The sequence below is a fragment of the Dicentrarchus labrax genome, unplaced genomic scaffold (assembly GCF_905237075.1).
Source record: "Dicentrarchus labrax unplaced genomic scaffold, dlabrax2021, whole genome shotgun sequence".
Lineage (NCBI taxonomy): Eukaryota > Metazoa > Chordata > Actinopteri > Moronidae > Dicentrarchus > Dicentrarchus labrax.
The window spans coordinates 6708147-6733734 of NW_026136724.1; the positions used below are offsets into that span (position 1 = coordinate 6708147).

At 42.0% G+C, this 25588-nt stretch overlaps 2 protein-coding genes across 2 annotated transcripts in view; both read left to right on the plus strand.

The window, feature by feature from the left end:
• Window positions 1-213: 213 nt before the first annotated feature.
• Window positions 214-7962, plus strand: cdc123 (cell division cycle 123 homolog (S. cerevisiae)). The gene is made up of 13 exons (XM_051392893.1): window positions 214-352; window positions 600-671; window positions 1046-1109; window positions 2474-2506; window positions 3044-3139; window positions 3607-3713; window positions 4163-4214; window positions 4500-4575; window positions 4955-5077; window positions 5282-5310; window positions 5466-5570; window positions 5745-5882; window positions 7117-7962. Exons 1-13 carry the CDS (start codon window positions 279-281, stop codon window positions 7174-7176), a joined length of 1029 nt encoding a protein of 342 aa, XP_051248853.1. The 5' UTR covers window positions 214-278; the 3' UTR covers window positions 7177-7962.
• Window positions 7963-12322: 4360 nt separating this feature from the next.
• Window positions 12323-25588, plus strand: part of camk1da (calcium/calmodulin-dependent protein kinase 1Da) — a 59702-nt gene continuing 46436 nt past the window's right edge. Inside the window, exon 1 of the mRNA XM_051392793.1 lies at window positions 12323-12695. Within this exon, the coding sequence (XP_051248753.1) occupies window positions 12598-12695 (98 nt within the window). The 5' untranslated portion in view covers window positions 12323-12597. The remainder of the gene's footprint in view (window positions 12696-25588) is intronic.

A 25588-nucleotide genomic window follows, 5' to 3' on the forward strand; every position in this document is an offset into this window, starting at 1 on the left:
GTCTGCGGGGTTTACACCGACCACGCCCACACGTGCACCTCAGAAAGACTTCCCCTCCTCAAAACATTCATTTATTGCATATTTCTAGATATTAAGCTTTGACTGCTTACCAGTGAGGTTAAAATAAATGAAAACTAATTAATAACAGTACAAAAACAACCATATTTCCTCTAAATATCAAGGCGTTGAATGAGAAAGCGGCTCCGAACATTTCCAAAATATCCGGCGGTCGGAAGATATTTACTGATGGACACTTTCACGCTACAGGATATTGCAGCATGAAGAAGGAGCAAGTTGTCAACTGTCAGTTTTCGGTTTGGTATCCGATATTCAAGAAACACACGATTAAAAGGTAGACAGCTGCCATTTGTACATGAACTACAGGAAATGTTTCCATTGTTGTTGCTGTAAAACAGTTCGTGTAGCCACCAGCTAACGTTAGCTAGCAGGGAGCTGCTATCTCTGTCTGTATCATTATCGTGTGCTTGACTAAACTATTGTTTGAGTCTGTTCTCAGAGCTTCTGCCTCTGTTCATTTGTCGTCTGCTGTGTATTCTCGTATGTGCATGTATTTATATGTTATTATTCTTTATTTCCAGTCTGATTCTCCCACTGCCTCAGAATGTAATAGAATATTTACTGGACGATGGGACACTGGTAGTCTCTGGGAGGTGAGAGGCCACACACACACACACACACACACACACACACACACACACAGCCACACACACACACACACACACACACACACACAGCCACACACACACACACACACACACACACACACATATTCTGTTCAGGTGTTTACATCTACTCTCACATTGCTGCTCTAATCCAAAATAGACTTAAATCATTGTCAGTAATCTTTTGGGTTTGAGGTCCCCTGAGTGGCGGTGAAGTCTCTTCCTTTAGTATATGGATGGCAGTGAGGTGACTTTCTGTATTCGAGAGGGATCGATGAACTGTGGGGGTTGTTTGTAGTTCTGTTACAGGTTGAGGCTGTTGTTACGGTTGCATACTCACCTGTTGTTTCTCTTGTCTTCAGTGACCACAGCACACAGCAGACACACACTAACAACAGCGACTCCAATGCAGAGGAAGACATTCAGGTACGGGAACGGAAACTGAGGTTGTTTGTCCACTTCAGCATTGGTCGTGTATTATGATGCCTTATCTCTTGTTTAAGGAAATGAGTCCATGTTTCACCATTTAAAGGTTTTAGTAGTCTAGCCATTACACTCTAGCATTACTGCCCATCCAAAAAAAAAGTCACCACCTGGATTTAACTAAACAAATCGGTGAGAGCCTTCCATTAGATAATTACTAATTAATTAATAAGTTTCAGCTGGCAATAAGTTATTTAACCCTAACTGATGCGGTGAGTAGCTTCTCATTTCTTAAACAACTATGTCAGCAGAAACATCCTGCGGTCGTGGAAAGGATGTTAATCAGTTTCAGAAGGGTCAGATTATTGGCCTGTAAAGAAAACAATTAAGGAGATTGCTGAAACTACTAAAATTGGGTTAAGAACTGTCCATCACATTATTAAAACCTGGAAGGATAGTGGTGAACCATGATTTTCGAGGAAGAAATGTGGTTGGAAAAAACTCTTGAATGATCGTGATCGGAAATCACTTAAACATTAAGTGAAATCAACCGTAGAACTCACGGCTATGTTCAATAGTGAAAGTAAGAGCATTTCCACACGCACGATGTGAAGGGAACTCAAGGGATTGGGACTAAACAGCTGTGTAACCACTGATCAGTGAGGCTCATCGGAGAAAAAAAGGCTTCAATTTGCTAGGGAGCATTAAGATTGGACGTTGGAGCAATGGAAGAAGTGGTCAGATGAATCCAGATTTACCCTGTTCCAGAGTGATGGGCACATCAGGGTAAGAAGAGAGGCGGATGAAGTGAGTCCAGACCTCAGCCCCATTGAGAATCTTTGGGACGTGCTGGTGAGGACTTTGCGCAGTGGTGCGACTCTCCCATCATCAATACAAGATCTTGGTGGGAAATGAATGCACCTGTGGACGGAAATAAATGTTGTGACATTGCAGAAGCTTATCAGAATGATGCCCCCAGCAAGTGCGTGCCGTACTCAAAGCTAAAGGAGGTCCAGCGAAATATTACAGTGTGCACCTTTTTTTTTTTTTTTTTTGGACGGGCAGTGTATGTTGACCCACCTCAGCCACTCAAAAGTAGAGAAACTCTGTGACACCGCACACATTTAAAATGAAGAGTTCATTTATAATGAAACACTGATGGTGCATAAGTGGACACACATAGATACAGATGAAAATCAAATGTAGCATGCTAGTATGTTTTGCTAGTAGTATTTTATTAAGGAGAAATGTCATCATCTTGTTACATTACTTGTAACTGCTTTGTCAGGGGAAACAGTAATTAGAACTGAATTTAATGCTTCATTTTTACCCTCTGATCATGTTTCTTGACCTCTGCTTCCGTCTAGTGGTCAGATGATGAGACAACCACCACTGTCACTGTAAGTACATTCAGTGTTTCTAATCAAGATGCATTGTCTGTATTTTATGGCCCAACAAACATATTGGGTTTATTTCCCACCCGATGATAAAACTTTTTATTTGTTTCAAACTGCAGTTTTAAGTATTGCTCCTCACTTTTATGATGTAGTACCACTCTCTGCGTTTTAGAGAAATATGTATCAGATCACCTCCATGCTTGTGGCATGCCTATCATTTAAAGCTGGGGTAGGCAGTTTGAACATACACAATGCAAACCATGCACCCCAACAGGAAGGCCCTCTCTCTGAATTGACCTGTGATTGGCCAAAGTCTCCTGTCACAGACTAGATTTTTTAAAGCCTGAAAACAGAGCCAAGAGAAGACACAGATGTCTAGTTTTCCCTCAGACTACTTGAGTTACAATATTCTGAAAGGCTATTATGGCATTTCTATCCAATGATATGAAAAAAACTGCCTTCCACAGCTTTAATCATGCAATAATTATGACTGTGACGGTGTGATGTGGTGATGTGATGATGTGGCCTTGTGTCTGCTAGGCTCCTGAGTTCCCAGAATTCACCTCTAAAGTGCTGGAGGCCATAAACGCCCTGGGTGGGCGCGTCTTTCCCAAACTCAACTGGAGTGCTCCACGGGTAAAATCCTGCACTCAGCTGCTTAAGAAACATTATAAACTGTTTGCCCGCTTTATGTTAAGATAGCGTGTTAAATTTAGGGAGGCCACGGACACAGATACCAGTATCGGAAATGCAGTGGTGAAAAGTAACTCCTTTTAAAACAAGTTATGAACTTATGATGAAAATAAAACAGCCATAGTTAGAACTCGGTATCTGCAATTATCCAAACGTAACCACTTGTAGTTGGTCTGAAAAAAGGTGCCTTCCTAGTTAAATTTGTTTGAAAAGTGTGTTGCCATGACTTATTTTTATTTGTAGCCTAAAAAAATGATTGGTTGGCTAAAAGCCCTGTACTTTCAGTGTATAGAAGAGTAACAGCTGCTTCTTCTAACACTGCCAGCATTAAGAATGGAGGCATATCTTAACAAGTGTGTGTCTGTGTGTGTGTGTGTGTGTGTGTGTGTATTAGTTGGTGTCCCTTTCAGGATGCCAACTGGATCGCTCTGAACAGTTCTCTGCAGTGTCACAGCCTCAGTGATATATTTCTGCTCTTCAAAAGTTCAGACTTCATCACCCACGACCTCACGCAGCCGTAAGCCTCGCTATCCAACAACGTCAACACACACTTACACATACTTTGCATTTAGATGACAACAAGGATGGAAAAAAACTAACCTTGTTTGGTGTACACGGGCCACTTTCAATCAGCAGTAAAACACATGTGGCAGCTGGAGAAATAGCTGTGATGTAGATTTATGCCCCACACTTTTCTGCTTTGCATGGTAAACATTTAGCGCAGCGAGTGATTTACTGCGGTGCACAGAAAGCAGTTTTTTATGATATATGCTTGTTTGCTCGACTCATTTAAAAACCTCTCTCAAACTTCCTGAGAGCAACCCAGCAGCCGTTTCCAGTGCGTTTGTCCTGATTATAGTGGAGACTGTAAACCCCTGTGATGCTTACAGAACATTCACTGTAGTTTAGTTTAGTTTAGTTTAGTTTAGTTTTACACTTGTAACCATCATTCATTTCTTTGTGCAGATTCCTTGTATGTAGTGACCAGGACTCCCCAGATCCAGTCATAAACTATGAGGTATTTAACTTTCAAAAGACAAACTATACACACAGCAGTGTCTCTAAAGGGTTCTCAGTATGATAGTTTAACATTAATGCCATTAGTGTGTTTTAATATTATAGTGTTCTATTCATTTTGGAAAGATTTTGTTTTTATAAATTTTTTGGTATATAAACTAGTCAAACTTAGTCGGTCTTGTTCAAATCTTCCATGTTGCAAGTGGTCTGTTGCTCTCTGTGTACACAAGTATTTGTCCACACACACACCCACTTCCCAATGTACCGTGTCGTCTTCTGTCCTCAGCTGGTCCTGAGGAAGTGGAGCGAGCTGATTCCCGGCGGAGAGTTTCGCTGCTTCGTCAAAGAAAACAAGCTGATCGGTAAAACCTCACACTCGTTTTACCCGTCTTCATCTGGGCTTCGTCCCCAAACGTTTAGGAAACATGTTGAGATATTAATAATTGTTTTTATTCGAAGAGACCAGCGCATCTCCATTGCATTTTACATTGTGAGCCTCCAAGGTCAGTTAGGAGGGAAACATGCTGGATTGCTTTACACCACAAAACAGCAAGAGGGCGCTGTTTTTACACAGCAAACTGAGCCGAACACGTCTGATATGGGAATTATTTTGAAAAAAAGAAAAGCTGTGATATAACAGTGATATGATGTTTGAGCTGTACTTTTACTCAGCAGGCTAATTTAGAAACAATTATAAAATTCAATTTGGGCTCCACTGATGGTGTATGTGTCTGTTCCCAGCTATCTCCCAGAGAGACTACACTCAGTATTACCAGCACATCTTGAAGCAGGAGGAGCAGATCTGTCAGGCCATACAGGAATTCTTCAGCCAGCACATCCAGTACAAATTCCTGGACGAAGACTGTGAGCATACGAATCCCTTTTCCTTATTCTGCAGAGCTTAGCACACGATATTGGGAGAGGAGAACACGTGATTAAATGTGGCATTATTTGTCACTAAATTGAGATTTTAACTTATGTCTTTGTGAAACTAGTAGATGCATGTATATAATATAAATGTACATACATATAGTTGTTTAAACTGTAGTTTTTTTCTTCTTTCCGCAGTTGTGTTTGATGTCTACAGAGATAGCCAGGTAGGCACACAAGATACATTTTTATAGTCTATTTTCAAAAATGCCATTTGCACACTAAGTTGCACTTATGTATTCTGTGTGTGTGTGTGTGTGTGTGTGTGTGTGTGTGTGTGTGTGTGTGTGTGTGTGTGTGTGTGTGTGTGTGTGTGTTGCAGGGGAGGGTGTGGCTGATAGACCTGAACCCGTTCGGAGAGGTGACCGACTCGCTGCTTTTCAGCTGGGAAGAGCTGACGTCCGGTGGGGAAATCACCCAGCAGCAGGTCAGCCATTGTGACACATGTGTTTAAGTACAAAAGACCTCGCTGTTTGGGCAGTGACAAAAGCTCAACTGAGCTGAAAAGTGTTTGTATTTGACCTTTTGTAGTAACACTGAGCCCTGCTTAAATCAATTAAAGCAGTTTTATTGTAACTATGTGGTTCCTCTGCATATGCAGGAAGGCCCGGCGTTTCGCTACACTAACAGCGAAGTGACGGTTCAGCCCAGTCCCTGTCTGAGCTACAGAATCCCACGGGACTTTGTTGACCTCTCAACCGGAGAAGACGCCTACAAACTCATCGACTTCCTCAAACTGGTAGGATGTTGTTTGTTGTTGCGATTTTTCTTTCATAAGAGTATTTAGCCCATCAGCTGCAGATATTTTGTTGTTGCTTCACAAACCCACAGCTGTATCCATTATCCTTCCATTGAGGTTACAATCCTTAAAGGCAGAATGAGTAGGATTTTCCACAAAAACAATGTATAGGCTCATACAATATGAATCCCTCTCATTCATCACTTACAACCCACTATGAGTGTGTGGTGGTGTCTGTATTTGAGAGACCCTGTCCTCTGCTTGCATTGTCTTTCCTCGCTGTGTGCGGGATGTTTCTTGGCGTCAGACTTTGGGCAGTGGACCAGTTACAGCACGCAGGGTGTGAGGGTGGGAAAATGTTGCAACCAGGTGCCAGATTTTTAGGACACATCCAAAAGGGAGCTTACATCCGCTTCTGGTGTCGTTTATCCGGGGAGGAGGGTTCCAGCTTTGAATGTTGTGTTTACAAACCACAAATGACAAATCCCACTCATTCAGCCTTTAAGACTTTCATAACATCATACTCAATTTTATATAATAAATAATATTATATTTATTTAACATAATATTTATGGCTGGCATCTATTCTGTAATAGCGATTAAATGTATTAAAACTTAGTAGTTACCTCTTTGTATAGTAGTTTGCAGTGTCAGTGGCAGGGTCCGCCACTTCCATGCTGGTTTGAAATGGCATGCCCATGCACAGGGGGTTCACAGAAAAAGACACAAACATACTGGATAAAATTCACTTAATTTGTGCACTGTCCATTCGTTATATAATGTCATAATCAAGAACTCCCAGGCATTCTGAGGAGGAAACATATTTGCATCGGTACAAGTATAGCTACAGAGATTACTAAAAAACTGGTTGCTCGTCTCCTCCTGTCATATTTCTGATGGAGTAGCTACGTGTTATTTCAAATGGCAGTCTGCTGCTTCTGTTATGAAGACATTTTTAGCATTACAATCGGTGACTTCAGGTGTCGCCATATCAACCGGAACTAAAATCTTGCCATGCGCAGGTATTGTAGAGAGTAGGACTATTACAAATGTTGATATTGAACATAATGCAGGTTTTATTACAATTGAGGGGTTGTTTTTGTAGGATGTCATTATCACAGATTCAGAGGTGTTTTTCTCCAGTGTGACTCTCAAACATGGTTAGAATTTAAAATTGGAAAAGAGAGTACATCTAGAAGTTTAATCTCCCCCCTGCTCTTCATCCTCTCTACAGAAGAAAAGCCAACAGGAAGAGGAGGAAGAGGAGGAGGAGGAGGAGAACGCTGCACAGTGACACGGCTCCTCTAAAACCTGGAGCACAGCTGCTAGTGTCAACTGCCCTCTGTATAATGTTTTCTGCATGAAGTGACTCTTAACCCTCTGTCCTGTTTCCAGCTTCTTTTTGATTTCAGCCTGTTCTCTCTCTCTCTCTCTCTCTCTCTCTCTCTCTCTCTCTCTCTCTCTCTCTCACACACGTCTCTTCTGTGAACGGTGCACGCTGTACCCGGGGTTTCTTAAATAGCTTTCTCATGTTAGTCTAATGGAACATGTTAAATTAGCAGATCATGTTAACGGCTCTTTGAGGATTCATTTTCTGTTGATAGTAACTGCTCTGTGAAGGGAGGAGGGGCCTCTGGAGTATCAATTGGTTGGTTATTACAGTTGTGGGGGAATGATTAGTTTTTTTTTATGGGGAAAATTTGTGTTACTGCGAGGGGATGTATTCACTGTAAAGAATGCCTGCTTTTATACTTTAAAAGAAGTGTCTATGATAGTTAATGTATCTTTATTGCAGCGCTACTAGTGTCTCTGGATTTAATATTCCGTTGTACGTGTGTGTTATAAGGCTGTGACAGACTTCTTTATTTAACACTAAAGTCCTTCATCACTGAGTCACCTTTAATTTTTTCTTCCCAGCCATCCCTGCTCCTCCATCTCTCCCTGCCAATTTCCTCTAAGCAGTTTTGACACACTCATTGCTCCAAGCCGCTCCGGGTGCTCTTTCTGAGTCCTGTTTTTCCCATCATGCATCGCTGTAGACTGTTGCTCCAAAAAACACCATTAAACTTCTTGTCGTGTATTGGCTCGGCTGTCAGTCTGGTGGGTGCTGTAAACCAGCACATTAGAAATTGATTGTGCTTTTACGCAACAGCTCTCATTACGCCCGGAGCTAAATGAGCTGTGCGTGCACGGCGCAGGGCAGTTCATTTTGTTGGGTTTTTTTTTTTTCTTTCACTGAATTGATAGAGCAATTACAGGGAGATGGAAAGAGCTGCTGCGATGAGAGTTACAGCTCCCCGGGTGAAACGCTATTGACGGGAAACGCTACACAAGATGCATATTGTGGGGAATGTGGAGCGTTAATCATCATTATAAAAATGAAACCTGGCTGTAAACAGGCCATCCAGACCTGAAGGAGGTGTCCTGGCTGCGCTGGATGTCTGTACACAGGGTCTGTTGCAATCAAGACAAACCTCAAAATCTTATCAGTGTTGTGGCAATGTTTAGATAGCTGCTCCTCATTGAGCTTTATACCTTTTCATATCTTTTCCACTTAGTTTGCTGTGGTTCCAGTTCCGGGAAACACAGAGCTTAGCATGTGATGAACTCCATCCTGTGTATATATATATATATATATATATATATATATATATATATATATATATATATATAATGTAACCAATATAAGAGAATACTAGATAGCATATTTTGTTTTCTTAGAAAGATTTACAAGCACTTGTTAGTTTATTAAGCACATCTTGTAGTATGTTACACAGCCCTACAATACATTTTGCCTCTATGAAGCTTATAACATTCAGTTTTTGTTGAAACTGTTATTGAGTTTTGAGTTGAAAAGGGTTGTTTCTAATAAGTGGACAAAATATTAGAAATATAAGAAAATATAATTCATATATTCCTATATTTCAGGGCTCTTAAGACACTCTCTCTTGAGACAACATTCGGTTTAGCTAATAAACTGGCAACTTAAAGCTGCACTAATCGATATTTTTTTATAATAACTGATCAAATGAACGTGTGTATATAAAAGGGGTCGCTCATAGTGACAAAATCACAGGGAATTATCACCCAACTCTTCATTGTTTTGGTTTTATGGCCCGCAACTTTTCTTTTTCGGTTCAGTCTCACCGCTCTCATTTTCAGACAGTAGGCAGCTGTTTTTTGTTTAAAAGCTATAATTAACTGACTTTGCTACCTGTTCATCACTGAACAGGAGGTAGACTAAGGTACTACTAGCTGGTGAACATAGTATAGCACTTAACAGCTAAAGACCCAGATATTTCCCTCTGGAGCAGAGCTAAAAAGAGACCGGATTGTCATCTGGTGACTGCAAATGACTGCTGTTTTTCATATCTGCTGGATATGTAAATATGCTGTTTGATAGCACATTAAACTTTATATAACCCAACACTGACATAATAATTAAAATGTCAGTTACAACTTGTGGCACTGGCCTCAACCAGAAAAAAGGTTTAAAGTTAGAACTTGCTTAGTTACATAACCTTGAGTACACATCAAAGATATATTACAGCTTTAAAGGACCACCTTCACCCTCCTCTTCCAAACGCAAAAGAGAAACCACAGTGGCTGCGGAACGCGTGAAAAGGAGAAAAAACAGCCAGTTTGTGGTTTGTCCCTTCTGGGCTACTGTAACATGGTGGTTCAACATAGCGGCTACCACGGTGTATGTAGATAAAAACAGCTAATTCTAAGGTAACAAAAACATAACATGCATATTTTATTTTATTTCTGCCCTCCTAAATCTTACACACTGACCTTTAAAAAATTCTCAGAGGTAGAAATGATCTCATTGGTTGAGCAAAACCTGTAGGCGGAGCCAAAGAGCCACAGTCACTGAAGCTCAAAGATGTTCGCCTAAAGCTCATAAAAAGAAAACTCAATACAGAAATGGTTGATCGACCGGTCCTTCCTTTGTCAAACAAGCTCCTCCGTTAGATAAATCAAGTGCAGAAAATTTGCTTCTTCTGCACTTCCCAGGAAAACTGAGGTTTATCTAATCAGCCTTTTTCACAGCAGACACTTTGACTTGTCACAGAGAGCAAAGCACAGATGTGACTAATAACATTAACAATCGCCCCCCTGTTCTATTCAAGTGAGTCCCACTTTGCTGTATGTGGAGGTTCCTATGTCTGACCTGAAACCAGACTTTCAAGAAGTAGTTAATCAGCAGATCTATACATGGGCTGGAATCTGCTGACTAAATCTTTTGTCAATCACAAATTCAAGCAGGTATTGGTGCAGAGTAATATACATCATGATTACTGTCACATGTTCTCTTAGTAATCAGACAGAAACTAATGACAACGGTCCATATGGATGAGGCATTCTCTGGAAAAAAGGCTGCAATTTATGTAACAGGAAATATTGATATTAGTTTCTTCTTTTTTGGTTCTTTGGCTCCACTTTAAGAGCCGGCAGTGAGATTATGTCTGTATGTGTGCATGACTAATATTTATGGCAGCGTTTAAGCTGCAAGCAGGCAGTCTGCACCTTCATCCCCCCTCGACCTTCAAAGCCTCTTTTTAACCATCTCTCTGATGGTCTCCTCTCCTCCTTCTCCTTCCTTTGCAGCTGGGTAATCATCTTTCATCAGGGGGAGGTCAGATTTGCTGACTCAGAGTAAAGGATGAAGATGAGGGGGGAGAGGGTGGGGAGGAGAGGAGAGGAGGGAGAGGAGTTTTCCTGGGTTGCTGCTGAGGAAGAGCTGCAGTAGTTTGCAGCCAGAATACTCATGAGCAGCTGAGCCTGCAACACATTGTCCTCTCCCTCTCTCCCTCCCCCTCTCCCTCCCTCCGGTGTCTCCCTACAGTATTACACGGACACAGTAACATCTCTTGCAGCCAGAAGTCCGGACTAGTGTCTGTCTCTGTGTGTGTGTGTGTGTGTGTGTGTGTGTGTGTGTGTGTGTGTGTGTGTGTGTGTGCAGTAACCCGGCCTGAGCCTGACATCAGCGCCTGCAGCTGTCAGGGTCCGGCCGGGGGATCAGTGCTCCTCTGCAAACTGAAACTTTGTAATCCAGGTGTTATGCGGGCCGGTTAAACCCAGGTGAACGTGCAGCTGCAGCCGGGGTCACCGTGCTGATCCCCGGGCGGCTGTGTGTTGAGCCATGCCGACGCCTTTGGGGATCCCAAATGGTGATGGATGGGAGCATGATGGTTGCTGTCAGCAGGTTGGCGCATTGCGAATTTACTGCTGCCATGTCCTGACCATACACACACACATACACACACACACACACACCTCTCTCTGTGTCGGACAGGATGCATGAGCATCCCCCCCACCTCTATTGCCATAACAACATGCAGTGCCACAATAAGGCTCGGTTTAAGGGTAACTGTACAGCACAATGGGGGAGTTAACAAGAGGAAACTTAGATTTTAAAGCAGAAAATTGTTAGTGGAGGAGTGGAAAACCCGAAAACGCGCCGACAGCGCAGCAATTACTGGCGTTTAGACGATTGCAGGTGGCATCAGGTCCGCGGTCAAGCTAGACACATGTAACCAGCGTAACACAGGAACTCGAGTGGTATTGCCTTCAAAATAAAAGCACAACAGAAATTGCTTTTCGAAAACAAATGTATGTGTATTTTTTGAGTCACATATTTAGCAGGTAGCCAAACTGTGAATATGTTCAGTTTGGTGAAAGTGAGGTATCCCTTTGCATTTTAGTTGATTTGACTGTTATAATAACATAAATCTCCCTCAAAAGCAGTGAAACCACTAAATCATTAGAACATTAGAAATATTAGAAACAGCCTAACTAAACTTCCTACAAATAGTTTGACTTGTGGCCACTGGGTCTCTAAACACCGAACTCATTCTGTGCTGGTTGTATTACATTTTTAATTGTATCAAATATATTATTGATACATATATATTATGTATTATTTTGTTTTGTTTGTTCTTTTGCTTATTATATACACACATTTCTATGAATAATAAAAAATCCTATTCATATTCACCGTGTCACCTAGTAGTTTACACAGATTTGAGGTTTCTTGCTTTGATTTTCCTGTTTCTGATGTTTATTTTATGTTTTATATTCATGTCGTAAATTATACAACTTTTTTTTTTTTTTACAATTAGTTTTAGTTGTGGTAATAATAGTGGTAATATATACACTTTGTTATTGTTTGAACATCTTAATAACCACTATAAACAGCGAATGTTTTAAAGAGTTCGGTCGAGACCTACTCTATTTGAAAAGTGTCCTGAGATAACTTCTGTTATGAATTGGCGCTATACAAATAAAACTGAAGTGAAAATTGAATTAATGTCTGCATGCCGCTACATTATGTAAATCAACAGACGTTTATTTTGAAAGGCCCGACGACAAGTGCTCGTATCTCCTCGTGACATTGACAGTATGTGTCCAGACGGCCGGAGAGGGAGGGAGGAGGGAGGAGGGAGCGAGAGAAGAAGAGGAGGCAGGGACACGGTAACCTGCAGGAGGACTCACATGGTCCTGCAGCAGCGGAGCACAGACCACCGGGACTCTCCAAACCTCTCACAATCAGCTCGGCTCCATTCTTCTTCTTCTTTTTTCTTTTTTTTCTAAATTCTCCGTTTTTTATTTCTTTTCTCTCTCTCCCACCCCCCCGACCCCCCTCTCCTTTCCTCACATCCCTCCTCCCGCAGCCTAGTGTCGGTCGGACTCGGGCCGGTAAAGCAGCGCCATGGCTCGGGAGAACGGAGACACCGGCAGAGGAGAGACGTGGAAAAAACAAGTCGACGACATCAAGAAGATTTTTGATTTTAAAGAAGTCCTCGGCACGTGAGTTGGCTAACTTCCCCTCTGATATCTCCGTGATATTTTCACAATAATACTCCCACCGGGGCTTAGTGTACATGTGGGGCTCCATAGTGAGTTTACAGTGACCTTAACGCACTTATTGCCAATATTACAGCCCTCCAGTGATATTATATTGACACTGAAACTTTCAACATTAACTTTTAGCTAAATACTCGAACTGTACATTCATTACTTTTAGCTATTTGAACCCTTTACCCGCGTTAGCTGTCAACTGTTTATCCCTTACTTGTAGCTAACTGTAAGCATTTATCCTGGCTGGTTTCCACACACACTCAGTCGCGACACGTTGTGTTCAGGTACAGTTGACCCAGTAGGAGTGTGTATGTCCTAATAAAGGCGTAATTTCTCATTTTTTATGTTACCTTCTGGTCACTTGGGGCACAATACCCCCTGGTTGTGAATCACTGCCATATGGTATCATTACATCAGGTGTAACCTATTTGTAATGTTTCTCAAAGGACTCATATTTACACATCATTGCTATAGAAGCCACATCATGAAATTCCTACAAAATTCCTCATACAAAATGCCTATAAACTCTGTGTTCAGTATTCCATAATGAATCTATGGCAGGTTCAGTGACCCTCTGAGCATTTCTTTTTGATCTCTTATATTCCCACATTGTTCCTGTGCTTTTGATGTGGTCTGCTCTGCCTCATGTGGTGTGTGTTCAATGACATAGGATAACTGTGGTGCTCATAAAGTGAGCTTATAATGATTCAGTGGTTCATCCTTTTTGGCACATTCTGCAATATTCCGAGAGGGGATATTCTTGTGGATGACAGCGAGGCTTCGACAGACCGCAGGAATTTCAGCCTCTCAGCAGCAGTAATGGTGTCACTGTTACACCCTTTTTGTAGTTGGTGTCGGGACTCTTTCACGTGGGTCATAAAGGAGGTTTTTACTCTCCAGCTCCATGTTCGGAATTTTGTTCTCTTCCTCCTCTCCTTCCTTGCTCCATCTGCACTCTCCTCCTTCAAACAGCAGCAGAATGCAGGTCGACCCCCCCCCCCCAATCCCTGACAGCCAGTCCCACTGTAAGCATCTTGTCTGGCCCCTCTGCCTCCCCTGCTGTGAGGAGTGAGCTGCGTCTGTTTGGACGGCAGCCCGGAGGGGGACACGCGGGGCGGATGCAGATTGGGATTAACTGCGCAGGGATTAGGAAAACTTCCCCTGAATAGGAGGAAGTTAAATCATGTTGTGTAATGACAGAATGAGGCAGTCTGGCTGGTGTTTGTTACCCCGAACACACCTGAAATTTGGAAAGGCACACACTAAGGGTGCAGAATGGCACCGGACTCAATGATCCGAGTCGGCCATGTTGTAGCCACACATTAACCAGAGCTGCTGACGGATCTTTGAACCTGATGCATCAGCAGAAAGGAAGAATGGGGGAGTGCATGTGTGTGTGTTTGTGTGGGAGATGGGGAAGTTATTTGGCATCTAAAGGAGGATGGCGGACAGGAGGAGGAGGAGAGTGGTGGTGACTCAGTTGGAAAACAGATGAGAGTTTCTATCAGGGAGAGTAAGGATGAAAACAGCAGCCCGGAACCAATCAAAAACATGTAGTTGTCCAAAGTGTGCCAGCTGATTGGACGATTGGCCAAAGAGACGCTGTCAGCAGCAACAGTGAAAGTGGTAGAAATACATACGTGTGGGAAAACCGAAGCTTGAGACTCGTCTGAGCGTTACTGCAGTGATGAAGGTTTCTGCGTCAGTGTTTCTGAGCTGCATCTGTACTGACAGGATGTGATGTCACAGATGTGACACTGAACCCATCATATTTTGTCTCCTCACACGGGGTCACCCTAGCATACACTGGCTAGCGTGAGCATTTTTGTGCGTGTGTGTGCACTTCCAACCTCACTTCTGTTCTGGGTCTCACTGTGTGTGACATACCATAGCCTGTCCCCTAATACTGGATTAATATCGCCAGTATTAGTTTATCCTGGCAGATCCTGTATGTGTGTGTTTGTGTATGTGTGTGTGTGTGTGTGTGTGTGTGCAGGCAGGCGGGCATGTACATGAGGCCCTCCTCGGTGTCTTATTACCCTCCCCTGGTGTGTATTCTGTGTGCGTCCGTGTTGCTCACTATTCAATAATTCAGTACCAACAGGGGTGCGTTCTTTGTGTGTGTGCACACGTGTGCGTGTGTGTCAGGTAGGCCTCGGCTCTCAGCAGGAGGGATCAAAGTAAGAACAAGTGCTAAAAAGATGATGAAGAAGAGAGAAAGCTGAAGAGATGGTTGAGGAAGGATGGGTGTGTACTTTTGTCCCAAGTTTTAGCTTTAGACTCTGAGTAAGAGGCTGGAGGTCGGGGACTAAATGGACACAGTGGAACGTCTTACAAGTAGCTCTGCAGAAAGACAAAGGGGGGGGTTGTGTGAGTGAGATGGAGATAGAAGGTAAAGTGGTGGCTGTGATGGTGATGCATTGTGGGAATGTCACTGTGTGTGCCATCTAGGCCACTCTGCCCTTAATTGATGCTCTACTTCCCTGCTGCTGGCACTGTTCTCTCCACTGTTTCTGGGACTGCAGAACCCCCCCTCCCTCCATCTCCCTGAGTGTCCCTGTGTTAAACTCGAACAAGTTGACTCTTCTTTTCTTTTCTTCCTTTGCACAGTGTAGAAGAGGACACAATGCAGACTTTGAAGTTTCTATTCTCTTATCCCTGTTATAAATAACGTCTTATAAATAGAACAAAAGATGATTGTTTGCAATGTGACAAAACCAACTTCATCAGTGGACTGCTGGCCCGCAGTGTGTGTGTGTGTGTGTGCATGTGCATATGTGTGTTTCTAAATTAGTGCATGCGCGTGCACATTCACAAACACAGATTTCACCACACTAGAGTGAAATTTGAATACTCGCAGTATGTCGGCAGGCTTATCCTCTGTTCATCTATCCATCTGTTCCATCCTCTTCTCTTTTTCTGCCAGTTTTTTCTTCAGTCCTTCTCTGGGGCTGCTAAACTGTGATTGGTTGTCGTTTGCTGCTGCTGATTTTGCTATAATGAAACAGTTGTTGTTGATGGCATTGGTAATGTCATCAGCGACTATGTTGGTGGGGATCTGCGTTGTTACTGTGACGATTTGCTGATGATGTTGTTAGCATTGTTGACAAAATAATCTTAACTTAAAGTTCACTTACTAGATTTTCCCCAAAGCTTTCAACCTCATCGTCTTTTGAGAGTTTGCTCAGTTGTCATGTCAGTTGCCAACTGGGCAAACTCCACCACATAGATGAAGACTGTGAGAGGCGGTTGAAAGTTCTGAAGGGGAAAAACACAAAAAAAACTACAAAAAATAAGGAAATGTAGGTGGTGGGCCGATCAGGTTATAAAGTAGTTTTAAAACTTACAGTAGGGGTGGGCAATCTGGCCAAAAACAAACATCACAATCTATTTAATCGCAGTCCCAATCAGGATCTTTTTTCTCAAATTTGAAATGCCCTGTTAACCTGTGAATTTCTCCATTTGCACCATTAAAACACAATATTGTATTGTACTGAGTTTAATGTGAAGCTCTAAACCGAACACTAACTATAACATAATCATAAAATAACAACTCAGTTGCGCTGTTTACAATACGTCACCCAAGGAGGAGCCACGTGAAGTAATTCCAAGTCCAATCAAAATAGCCACCTAGCTGGCTATGTCACTCTAAGGGTTGGTTCACGTGGCGCGGATCTGCTACTCACTGAGGTTATGTGAGGTTATGGACTGAAGAGGAGCATTTCCACAACTTTAACTTAAAGAAATATTAATATTACCAATATGAATTCTAGACAAAACTACAAAAATGAGACCAGGTTGTTGTTGTTAATCTCAAATGATGCTTTATTGTTGTTGTCGCCTTGTTGACGACTCTGCCGGTGATCCTATTGTCATTGACATCATTGCTGACGTTGGTACTTTGGTCTGTCTTCTAGTTTTAGATGAGCTGAGGATTTCAACACAGATTAACACTGAATATGCTGATCTCAGTTTGGCATCTCAGTGCTACTAAATTTGAGCTACAGTCATGTCACACAGCTCGCCCCCACACACACACACACACACACACACACACACACATACACACTCTTACAGACACACACACACACACACACACACTCTTACAGACACACACACACATGCACATTGAGCAGGACATTTAAAAGCAGCAGAGGGGCAAAGACACTTTTTCCTCTTCGTACACGCAGCAAATAAAACACTTGCATTAGCCAGCTGTCAGGTCTTTCCTCATCACTCAATGCATTTAATGTGTGTGTGTGTGTGTGTGTGTGTGTGTGTGTGTGTGTGTGTGTGTGTGTGTGTGTGTGTGTGTGTGTGTGTGTGTGTGGAGGGGGAGGGGCGCCATCCATCTCTCTGCACAGATTGACACGTGTGTCCAGACCTCTGAGTATTAATGATCATAAACTTTAGTCCATTATCGGATCAGCGCTCTATTTTAAGCCTCTCTGCGACCACATCCAGCTTATAACGGCCCCGTGATGAAGGCCTGTTGTCTCCGTGTGCGGTGTGTTGCTGTTCATGTATGTAAACACAGCCACGTGTTCCAAAAATTCAGACATTGAATGTAAATGTGTGAACGCATCACTGTGTGTTCCAAAAAACAAAACAAAACAAAAATCATTAAGTGTAAGTTGAGCCATTTTCCATCTTATAACACACACTGCCAAAAATGTGACATGTAAAACACTTTTTACTTGTAACCTTTTACTTTGCCACTTTATTACAGTAGCATTTACCTAATTTTGTGTCATTTGCTTTCCATAAAAAAAGGCATTACGCAATCAGAAACACCACACGTGCCATTTTTGTCTGGAGCAGCTTGCCCTGATATCCCACTGTGACTCAGTATTTGTCCGTCATGGAAACAAGACACAATGCCTTGTGTTCTACTGAACGACTCTTTCAACAACACAGCTGAAGACGGAGATGTTGCACTGAGTGAACACACACACAAACCTGCAAAACGCATTATGACTGCATGATCTGCAGACACAGATGAGGTGCATGAAATTTGCATGGAGACAAAATGAATGCAGGTGCTGCGGGGCAGCCGAGGAAACAGGACACTCGATGGTAATGCTCCTGAGTGGAGGATTTGGTTTCAGGCCTGTTGTGCAATCCTACAGGGTCTCGACAACAACATCTGCTGCTCGAGGGGGAAATCAGGGCCACGGCCTGCTGGGAGACAAATGCTGCTTGTAATGGTGAAGTTAGCAGTCGGGAGGGTGGTCATATTTTGGTGATCAAGGATGACAGGGTGCTGGGGCATCAGTGGAGTTGCAGTGACGTGAGCAGTGTTGTTTACTGTCTTCCTGCAGGCTGTGGGCCTCTCAAAACATCATTAGAAGTCAACAGAAGACATTGTGTGGTAATCTAAATGAATGGGTTGCGCCTCTTCTCTCAGCTGTTTGAATAAGTGCTTTTGTCATCGCGTCATTATAATGATAGTAGGTCGAGTGTGTTGTGCTACAGCTAAAATCAATTAAAGTCCCATACAACTTTAAGTATTTCTCTCCAGCGTAACATTTTCGTGGCTAAATAAACAACAGAAAATTCTAAGAAAAACATACCTACGTGTTATTTACTGAAGGTTTTATTCTTCTGTCATCAGATTCTGCTTCAAATGTTGATATATCATGATTATTGCATGGAAAATTCAAAACAACACAGACAGAACAACCTAAACAATTTTAACTTTGGTTGGCAGTTGCTCATGTAGGAGCTAGGGATGTCTCTACCAGAAATTTAGTAGTCGATACCAATACCAGTGAAATTCCACGGCAGAAATGTCCCAATCATGTTTTTTTTTGCCCCAGAACCCCATTTAATATTGAATATCTGCTCATTTATACAGGTGAATAGCTCTGCCTTGCATTAATAAAACTAAATCCTTGCAACCAAGCTATTGCTTAATGTTTTTATACATAATATATTAATATTAATATAGCCCATTATATATCTTTATACTAAATAACTAATAAACAAAGTAAGCTAGAAACTAACAAACTGTACTATTTTCTGATGTTGTGGCTGTCTGGAGGGAATTTCTCTCTCCCTTTTTCAAATAGATTGTTGTTTCAGTGCAGCCTTTACCTGAGTTACCTTTGCTAGCAAACTCTCACCATGTATTTTGGCCAAAGGAAATAAAAGCAGTAAGTGACAAGCATGTCAAACCAACTGCGTAAACCTGGAAGTGAAAGAGAAAGGTTCCTCTCCTTTGAGCTGTAATCCGTGTGGTCAGATGTGAAATGTGACGGTGAGGCAGAATGTCACTGAAACAGGGCAGACCCTGTTTCCATGATAAATCAGGATTAAATATCTGTCAGCAGGTGATGTGGTTGCCCTCTGGGTAATGCTTTCAGACGGCATTGTGTGCTGGAATTACTTTGCTTATAGGTTTACTTCATGCTGCCATAAATTACCTGTATGGCTCCCACAGAGCAGCAAAACGTCGTTCGGCAAACCACAGCGGTGATCAGCTTAAGAGTCACACTATAGAACACATCTGGGTTCGGGTCGATGCTTAATTCATTCTCAGAGTTCCCATAATTCATTTCATCACAGTAGAAGCACATGGAGGTTGAACACACTGAGATAAAGTAACTTCTTAGTCCTATTCCCCTATAGAAGCACATAGAAAAGCTGTTGTGAACTGGATATCTAATAAATCACTGTGAAACAAGTCAGACAGAAAATATATTTATTTATATTAAAACATTTTAGGGTTGTATTTTTTTTTTACATTAAAACAAACAAACCATAAGAGTTAACAGTAAACCATGATGGCTGTAATACCAGCTGACTGTTGACAGGTTTTTGTGCAGAGTGGCAGCCTCTACCTGAACAGAAAGGCAAGTCAGAAAGCAGCTTAGCATATTTTCCCTTGAGGCGCTGCTGCTCCTGACAGTGGCAGCGCAAAATATAACAAAATACCAGCGCGGAGGAGGAGGAAGAGGAGGAAGAAGGAGAGATAACAGTGGAAAAGAAGAATTGTATTGAGAAATAGAAGCAATGAGGGTGGGGAATAGAAGCACATACTGTATTAGCCTAAGGGGGTGGCCTCAGGGCGCCCCTAGGGGTGCCCTGTTCCACAACTAAAGGATAAATATGTTGGAAATTATTTGTCAATCAGCCTTCTTTCCCTTCCACCATCTGCCGTCACCAGAAAGCTTTTGCTCTGAAAGAACAGCACTCTTCCTGTTTTGGGCTTTTAGATTTCCCTCCAGATAAAACCTGGTGGTTCATCATGTAAAATGGAGAGTAGGGGCTGATCGATGCTTGTGATCTGCACAATAATTGATCACTGTAACAATGATTTAATGATAAACAGGGCTAGAAATGATTATTTTAATTATCTGTGAATTTGTTGATCGTTAATCAATCAGTTGCTTGGTCCAGAAAATGTCAGAAAATGCTGAAACATTTCGATCACTGTTTCCCAAAGCTCAAGTCGCTGTCCTCAGAGTCATAAGGGACAATAATTTGGACATTACATGATCAAAATATTTGCCAATTCATTTAATCATCATTTAATAGTTGTGGTATACCGCCGCAGTAATAGGTTCACCTGAGAAAGGACTGTCCAGTTGAGAGAGGATGTGAGGCACTGTTCAGAATCCAGAATGAATCATCAATCAGACTGTCAGTCTCTCTCTCTCTCTCTCTCTCTCTCTCTCTCTCTCTCTCTCTCTCTCTCTCTCTCTCTGTCTCTGTCTCTGTCTCTGTCTCTGTAAGGCTTTTGTCCGCTGCAGGAACACGAAGATCTGAGCTTTCCTTTCTTCCCCTCTCTCTTTCTCTCTGTCTCTCACTCTCTCTCTGCTCAGCTCCTGTTGAGACAGCAACGAGCGAGAGAACAGGTTGCTCGGCTGTGATTGATTTTCAGAGCGAGAAGAGGAAACTTTGCAAAAAGAGATATATATTCAACCCCATCCAGTGATGTAGGAACCTTATATCAGTTTGATTTTGTTGACCGTGAAGAACGTGAGGGTTCCTTGGTAGATGAGATTCAGACTGTTGGCCTGTTATCAGCAAACAGGAATGTTGGTACACATTTAGTTATTTGCGTATGATTGTGTATTCATCTCTGGGTGTACTCATAGATGTAATGTTCATATGATACAATATTTGCTGCTGAACCTGTTTTTGTCCTCTGTCTGAAAGAGAACCAACAAAAACAGTGCCGAAATTAATACAAAAAAAGTGATTTCAGAAGGCCATTACAAGTTTTTTTTCTTGTCTGTGTGGAAAGCATCATGTGGCACAAATTGAGACCTAAATCGTTCAATTTATGCCCTCCAGTGTTTCGTTGTTGTGATGAAATGTCACAATTTACTTGTGCGGTGAACCCATTTCCTCTGAACCTGCTCTGTGTGCTTCAGTTATAAAACCTTTCCCAAAATGCAGTTGAAAAGAAGCCAGAGAAGTGGTTGCATTCAGCTGGTTTGACATACAGCTTAGCATCAGTAAAGAACACTAACACTGTATGTGTTGGGTCTTGGTTGACATTAGCTGTCATCTGATCTTCATACAATGCGTCAGCAGCCGTAGATCTCCGTCACGATGCGTTTAGAAGATTTGTTAGGGAAAAACTGTTGAAATAACAGATTCACCTTGGGGAAGGCATGTCTTCTTAGTAACTCATCAGGAGAAATAAACTAATCTAAAATGTATTAAACTTAATACAACCCTTGTTCAGTCCAAGATGGCACAGAAAGTCCTCTTCCCTCATGGTCAGGGGTTCAGCGACGTTATGCTGCATAATTGCATTTTCTCATAATTGCTTGTAGTTCTTATTATTGCCAAATTCTTGCAGTCGTGGCCTATCCGACTGTCTTACCTCTCCAGATTTAGACGACATACACATATGTTGATGGTGTTTGACCTATAGACTAATCTGGCAGCTGATTGATGGGTTTGGATGGATCGTGGCCAGTAATCAGCGCCTGATGATGACGACAATGGATGAAGGTAGCCTGTGTCAATGTGGACACTTACATGAATATACATTACATTGTAATTAGATGAAATTAATAGTTTGGTAAAAATCTGAAACACATTAAATCATGGATTAGAATTTTTTTCTTTGTATCTAGTGTCTGGTTTTAAACGGATCATGGATTAAATTACTTGGTGGGCTAAACTGTAAATCTTCCGTTTAGAGGTCTAGATTCCTGTATTTTAGCATGCAGCCAGTTCTACAGGCCCTTCTGGACATATTTCTTGGCAAAAGCGGTACAAATGTAAATTCCTTTACACAAATTACTGCAGTAGGCTCCTTGTTTACTTGCGCTTACAACCTGGATTTGTCTATGGTTGTTGCTACAACAGCATGTTTAACTATCAGGACATTTACAGTGGCTATGAGTGTTACACACTTGAACACACTTGAAAGTCCCATAGCCCCCAAATCTTTGCCACCATCAGCTCATCAGTAACATTTAATATTAGTTTAAATACAAATTTAGACTGTCCAGCCTTGACATGTGATTTAATTGGTATTAAACCTTTTTAACAGCAGCCATTTTGACAGGAAACAGTAGGGTAATCACAGGTGTTACCAATAAAACAAATTAAGGTTATGTTCCATTCAGGTCAAACAGAGTCAGGGTTCTGCTGTTGTGCTTGTTGACTGGAAAACCCCCTGCAAAATAGCAGCTGTGAACAAGGTCTATTGGGACCAATGGACAAGGCTTTTTATTTCATGTTTTATTTGCTCATAACTCATCATTCATTCTAACGTTTTGTTGTCCATAATAACCTTATCCTCTAGTAGTCAGATTGTTGAGATTAGTGTAACAACATGTACCCAAATAATATTTGGCATAATATTTGGCAGGCGCGCAGCAAGTTGCCGTGGTAACAGCTAGCTGTTGCCCATCAGATTGTGAATGATCGCTGCCGTTAATGGAAGCAGCGCCGCAGCAGCTCCACTGCTGGCCAGCACACACTCTGTCTTCTGGACAGGTAATTTAGGGCAGACTACACACACATATACACCCACAGGAAACACACATTCAAAGAAACACGGAAAGAGGCAGACACACACACACACACACATAAACACACATGCATGAGCCAAGACATAACCCACGGACACACGCAGTATCTGAAAATGTCAGAGTCTCTCTCTCACACGCACTCACACTCGTATAAGCATTACTTATTTATGTTAATCCTCTTTTGTTTAAAATATGCCCAAAACTAACACACGTACACACATAATGATACTGTAAAATGACACACACACACACACACACACACACACACACACACACACACACACACACACACACACACTGCTCTGCTAGGCATTATACATCACAAGAGTGAAAGACACACACACACACACACACACACACACACACACACACACACACACTGCTCTGCTAGGCATTATACATCACAAGAGTGAGACACACACACACAACACACACACACACACACTCATCTGTACCTTGGAGGCTTTTTCTGTATTATAGCAGACCTACTTTCACTGAGTCCCACTACTGTACTTAGATCAGTGTGTGTGTGTGTGTGTGTGTGTGTGTGTGTGGCTGTTTATCTGGTGCAGCTTGGCCCAGTTACATGCAAGTCCTTGAGCAGACCACAATGGTACACACACACACAAATCTTGTGCCAAAGTTTCAAAATGTCTCGCACTCTGTTACTAGCTTTAAGGAGAGATAGAGAGAGAATGAGAGAGAGAGAGAGAGAGAGAGGTTGTGTTACAGGTGAGGTCACTGCTTTACCATTTGGGCGCACCCAGCTGTGTGTGTGTGTGTGTGTGTGTGTGTGTGTGTGTGTGTGTGTGTGTGTGTGTGTGTGTGTGTGTGTGTGTGTGTGTGTGTGTGTGTGTGTGTGTGTGTGTGTGTGTGTGTGTGTGTGAGAAAATGTTGCATGCGTCATCAGTCTAGTCAGAGCAACCCTGTTATGTAGCAGTACTGTCTAGCTTTCAGTCATTCGTCTGAATACCACTGGAGCTACACACACACACACACCCACACACACACACACACACACACACACAAATAGATACAGGACATGTAGTCAAAGGTCGTTAGCAGATGTGCGTTTCATCATTTAATTTGTACGTTGATGACAAAATGCAAACATCATTGTGACATAGTGGCTGATCATCCACATTTTGTCTGTAGTGGGGGAAACCATCTGTACCTCTGTGTCTCAGAGGTGCTCGGATATTACCCTGTTGGTCAAAAGTGCTTTAATTGTTTATCACAGTCTGGAGCAAATACAGTTCAGGGCTCGTTCAGATTCAGCAGAAAAACCTTTGCTGCATGTCGTACCCCTCTCTCTCCCATGTTTCCTGTCTGTCTCTCAACTGTTGCTATCAATAAATGCAAAATGATGAGATCATTACAGGTCACAGAATTAAAAGCTAGGACATTTTGAGAAATAAGCTTATTTTGCCCTCTCACCGAGACTTGGATGTTCCCATTGATATCGCTCTCATGTTTATACGCTAAAAACGAAAACTACAGCCAGGGGACAGTTAGCTTAGCTTAGCATAAAGACCCGAAACAGGGAGAAACAGCTAGCCTGGCTCTGACCAAATTCACTTATGAACAAACTCACCAATAAACATCTTCTTGTTTGTTTAATCCTCGCAAAACATAAACAAAACGCCAAATGCTGGGCTATTTCTTGGCCAGGCGCAGTGACTTCCTGGCGTCTCAGCTATTGCCTGGCAACATCAGTTGAATTAAATTCAGCAGGCTTTATTGGCGTGACATTTGACATGTGTTGCCAAAGTGAAAAAAATGTTAAAGAATGAAATTAACAACTATAATGTGACTACCAATAGTTAATAAAATAAAGTAGATAAATGAAATAAAATAGTATGGTAGTAATAGTTTATTATTATTATTATTATTATTATGACATACAACTGTGACCAGAGAGAAATAGTTTAGGCACAGAACCTCCCCCGTGAAACCACAACTCTCTCTCAGTAATCTAGTTTCTTGAGTGTGTAAATGCAATGTATATCTCAGATACTGCCGGGTAGATTTTGATGAAACTCAAACACAAAACTAAACAACTGGAAGGTACATTCACATTTCAGCCCTGTAGCTGATACTCCTAGTTACATTTATTCATAGTAAGCGGGGTTGCTTGGCTGTTGGTGGGTACCTTTCACACTCTGTAGTCTCATGGCCAGCCGCACCCTGAGCAACCTTCTGCCACTGTTTACACACCTCTCTCGTTATGTTGGTGACGTCAGCAGCGATTAAATGAATTTGTAATCTATTGAACGGAGCCAAATAAATCACAGAGAACAACTGTTAAGCTGTACCGCGGTCCTGTTAACACCTGTTCTCCTGTGTGTCACAGTGTCTGGGTGTGACAGCAGTATATTTGATTAGGTTGGAGTGTGTGTCAGCTGCTAGGAAGGTGCATGCATAGTTTCATCGGAAGGAAAAACAAGTATGAGCATGTGTGTGTGTGTGTGTAGCTTTATGTTAGTAATAGAAATTATGCAGCAAGTTGCCCATGCTTGGCAACAAAAAACCCTATTTAAATATTTGCAATGGGCTTGTTTACACTGATACAACCGATACAATAGAGGCACTTTTATCATAACCCTCCAAAGCAAACATGTACGTCTCCATCATGGAGGAGATTTGCTTGATAATTACTGATTTCCATGTCCAACAACCAGACTGGAAACAAAGAGCTCCCTAACAGCTTGTTGTGGTGAGGCTGTAGAGCCCTTCAGTAACACTCTCACTCTGTGGCGGTTTTGTTAGGTGATATTATATAATAATTCTTTAAACAGGGGCTTCAGTTAGACAGAGCGTTCAGTCCTTGGAAACATAATT

Bases quoted from the DNA above. Each gene is read 5' to 3' on its own strand.
- cdc123 (XM_051392893.1), top strand. From the start codon at position 279: ATGAAGAAGGAGCAAGTTGTCAACTGTCAGTTTTCGGTTTGGTATCCG. The intron at 5,078-5,281 runs GTGAGCATACGA...TTCTTTCCGCAG, and splicing joins CAAATTCCTGGACGAAGACT to TTGTGTTTGATGTCTACAGA. The intron at 5,311-5,465 runs GTAGGCACACAA...TGTGTGTTGCAG, and splicing joins ATGTCTACAGAGATAGCCAG to GGGAGGGTGTGGCTGATAGA.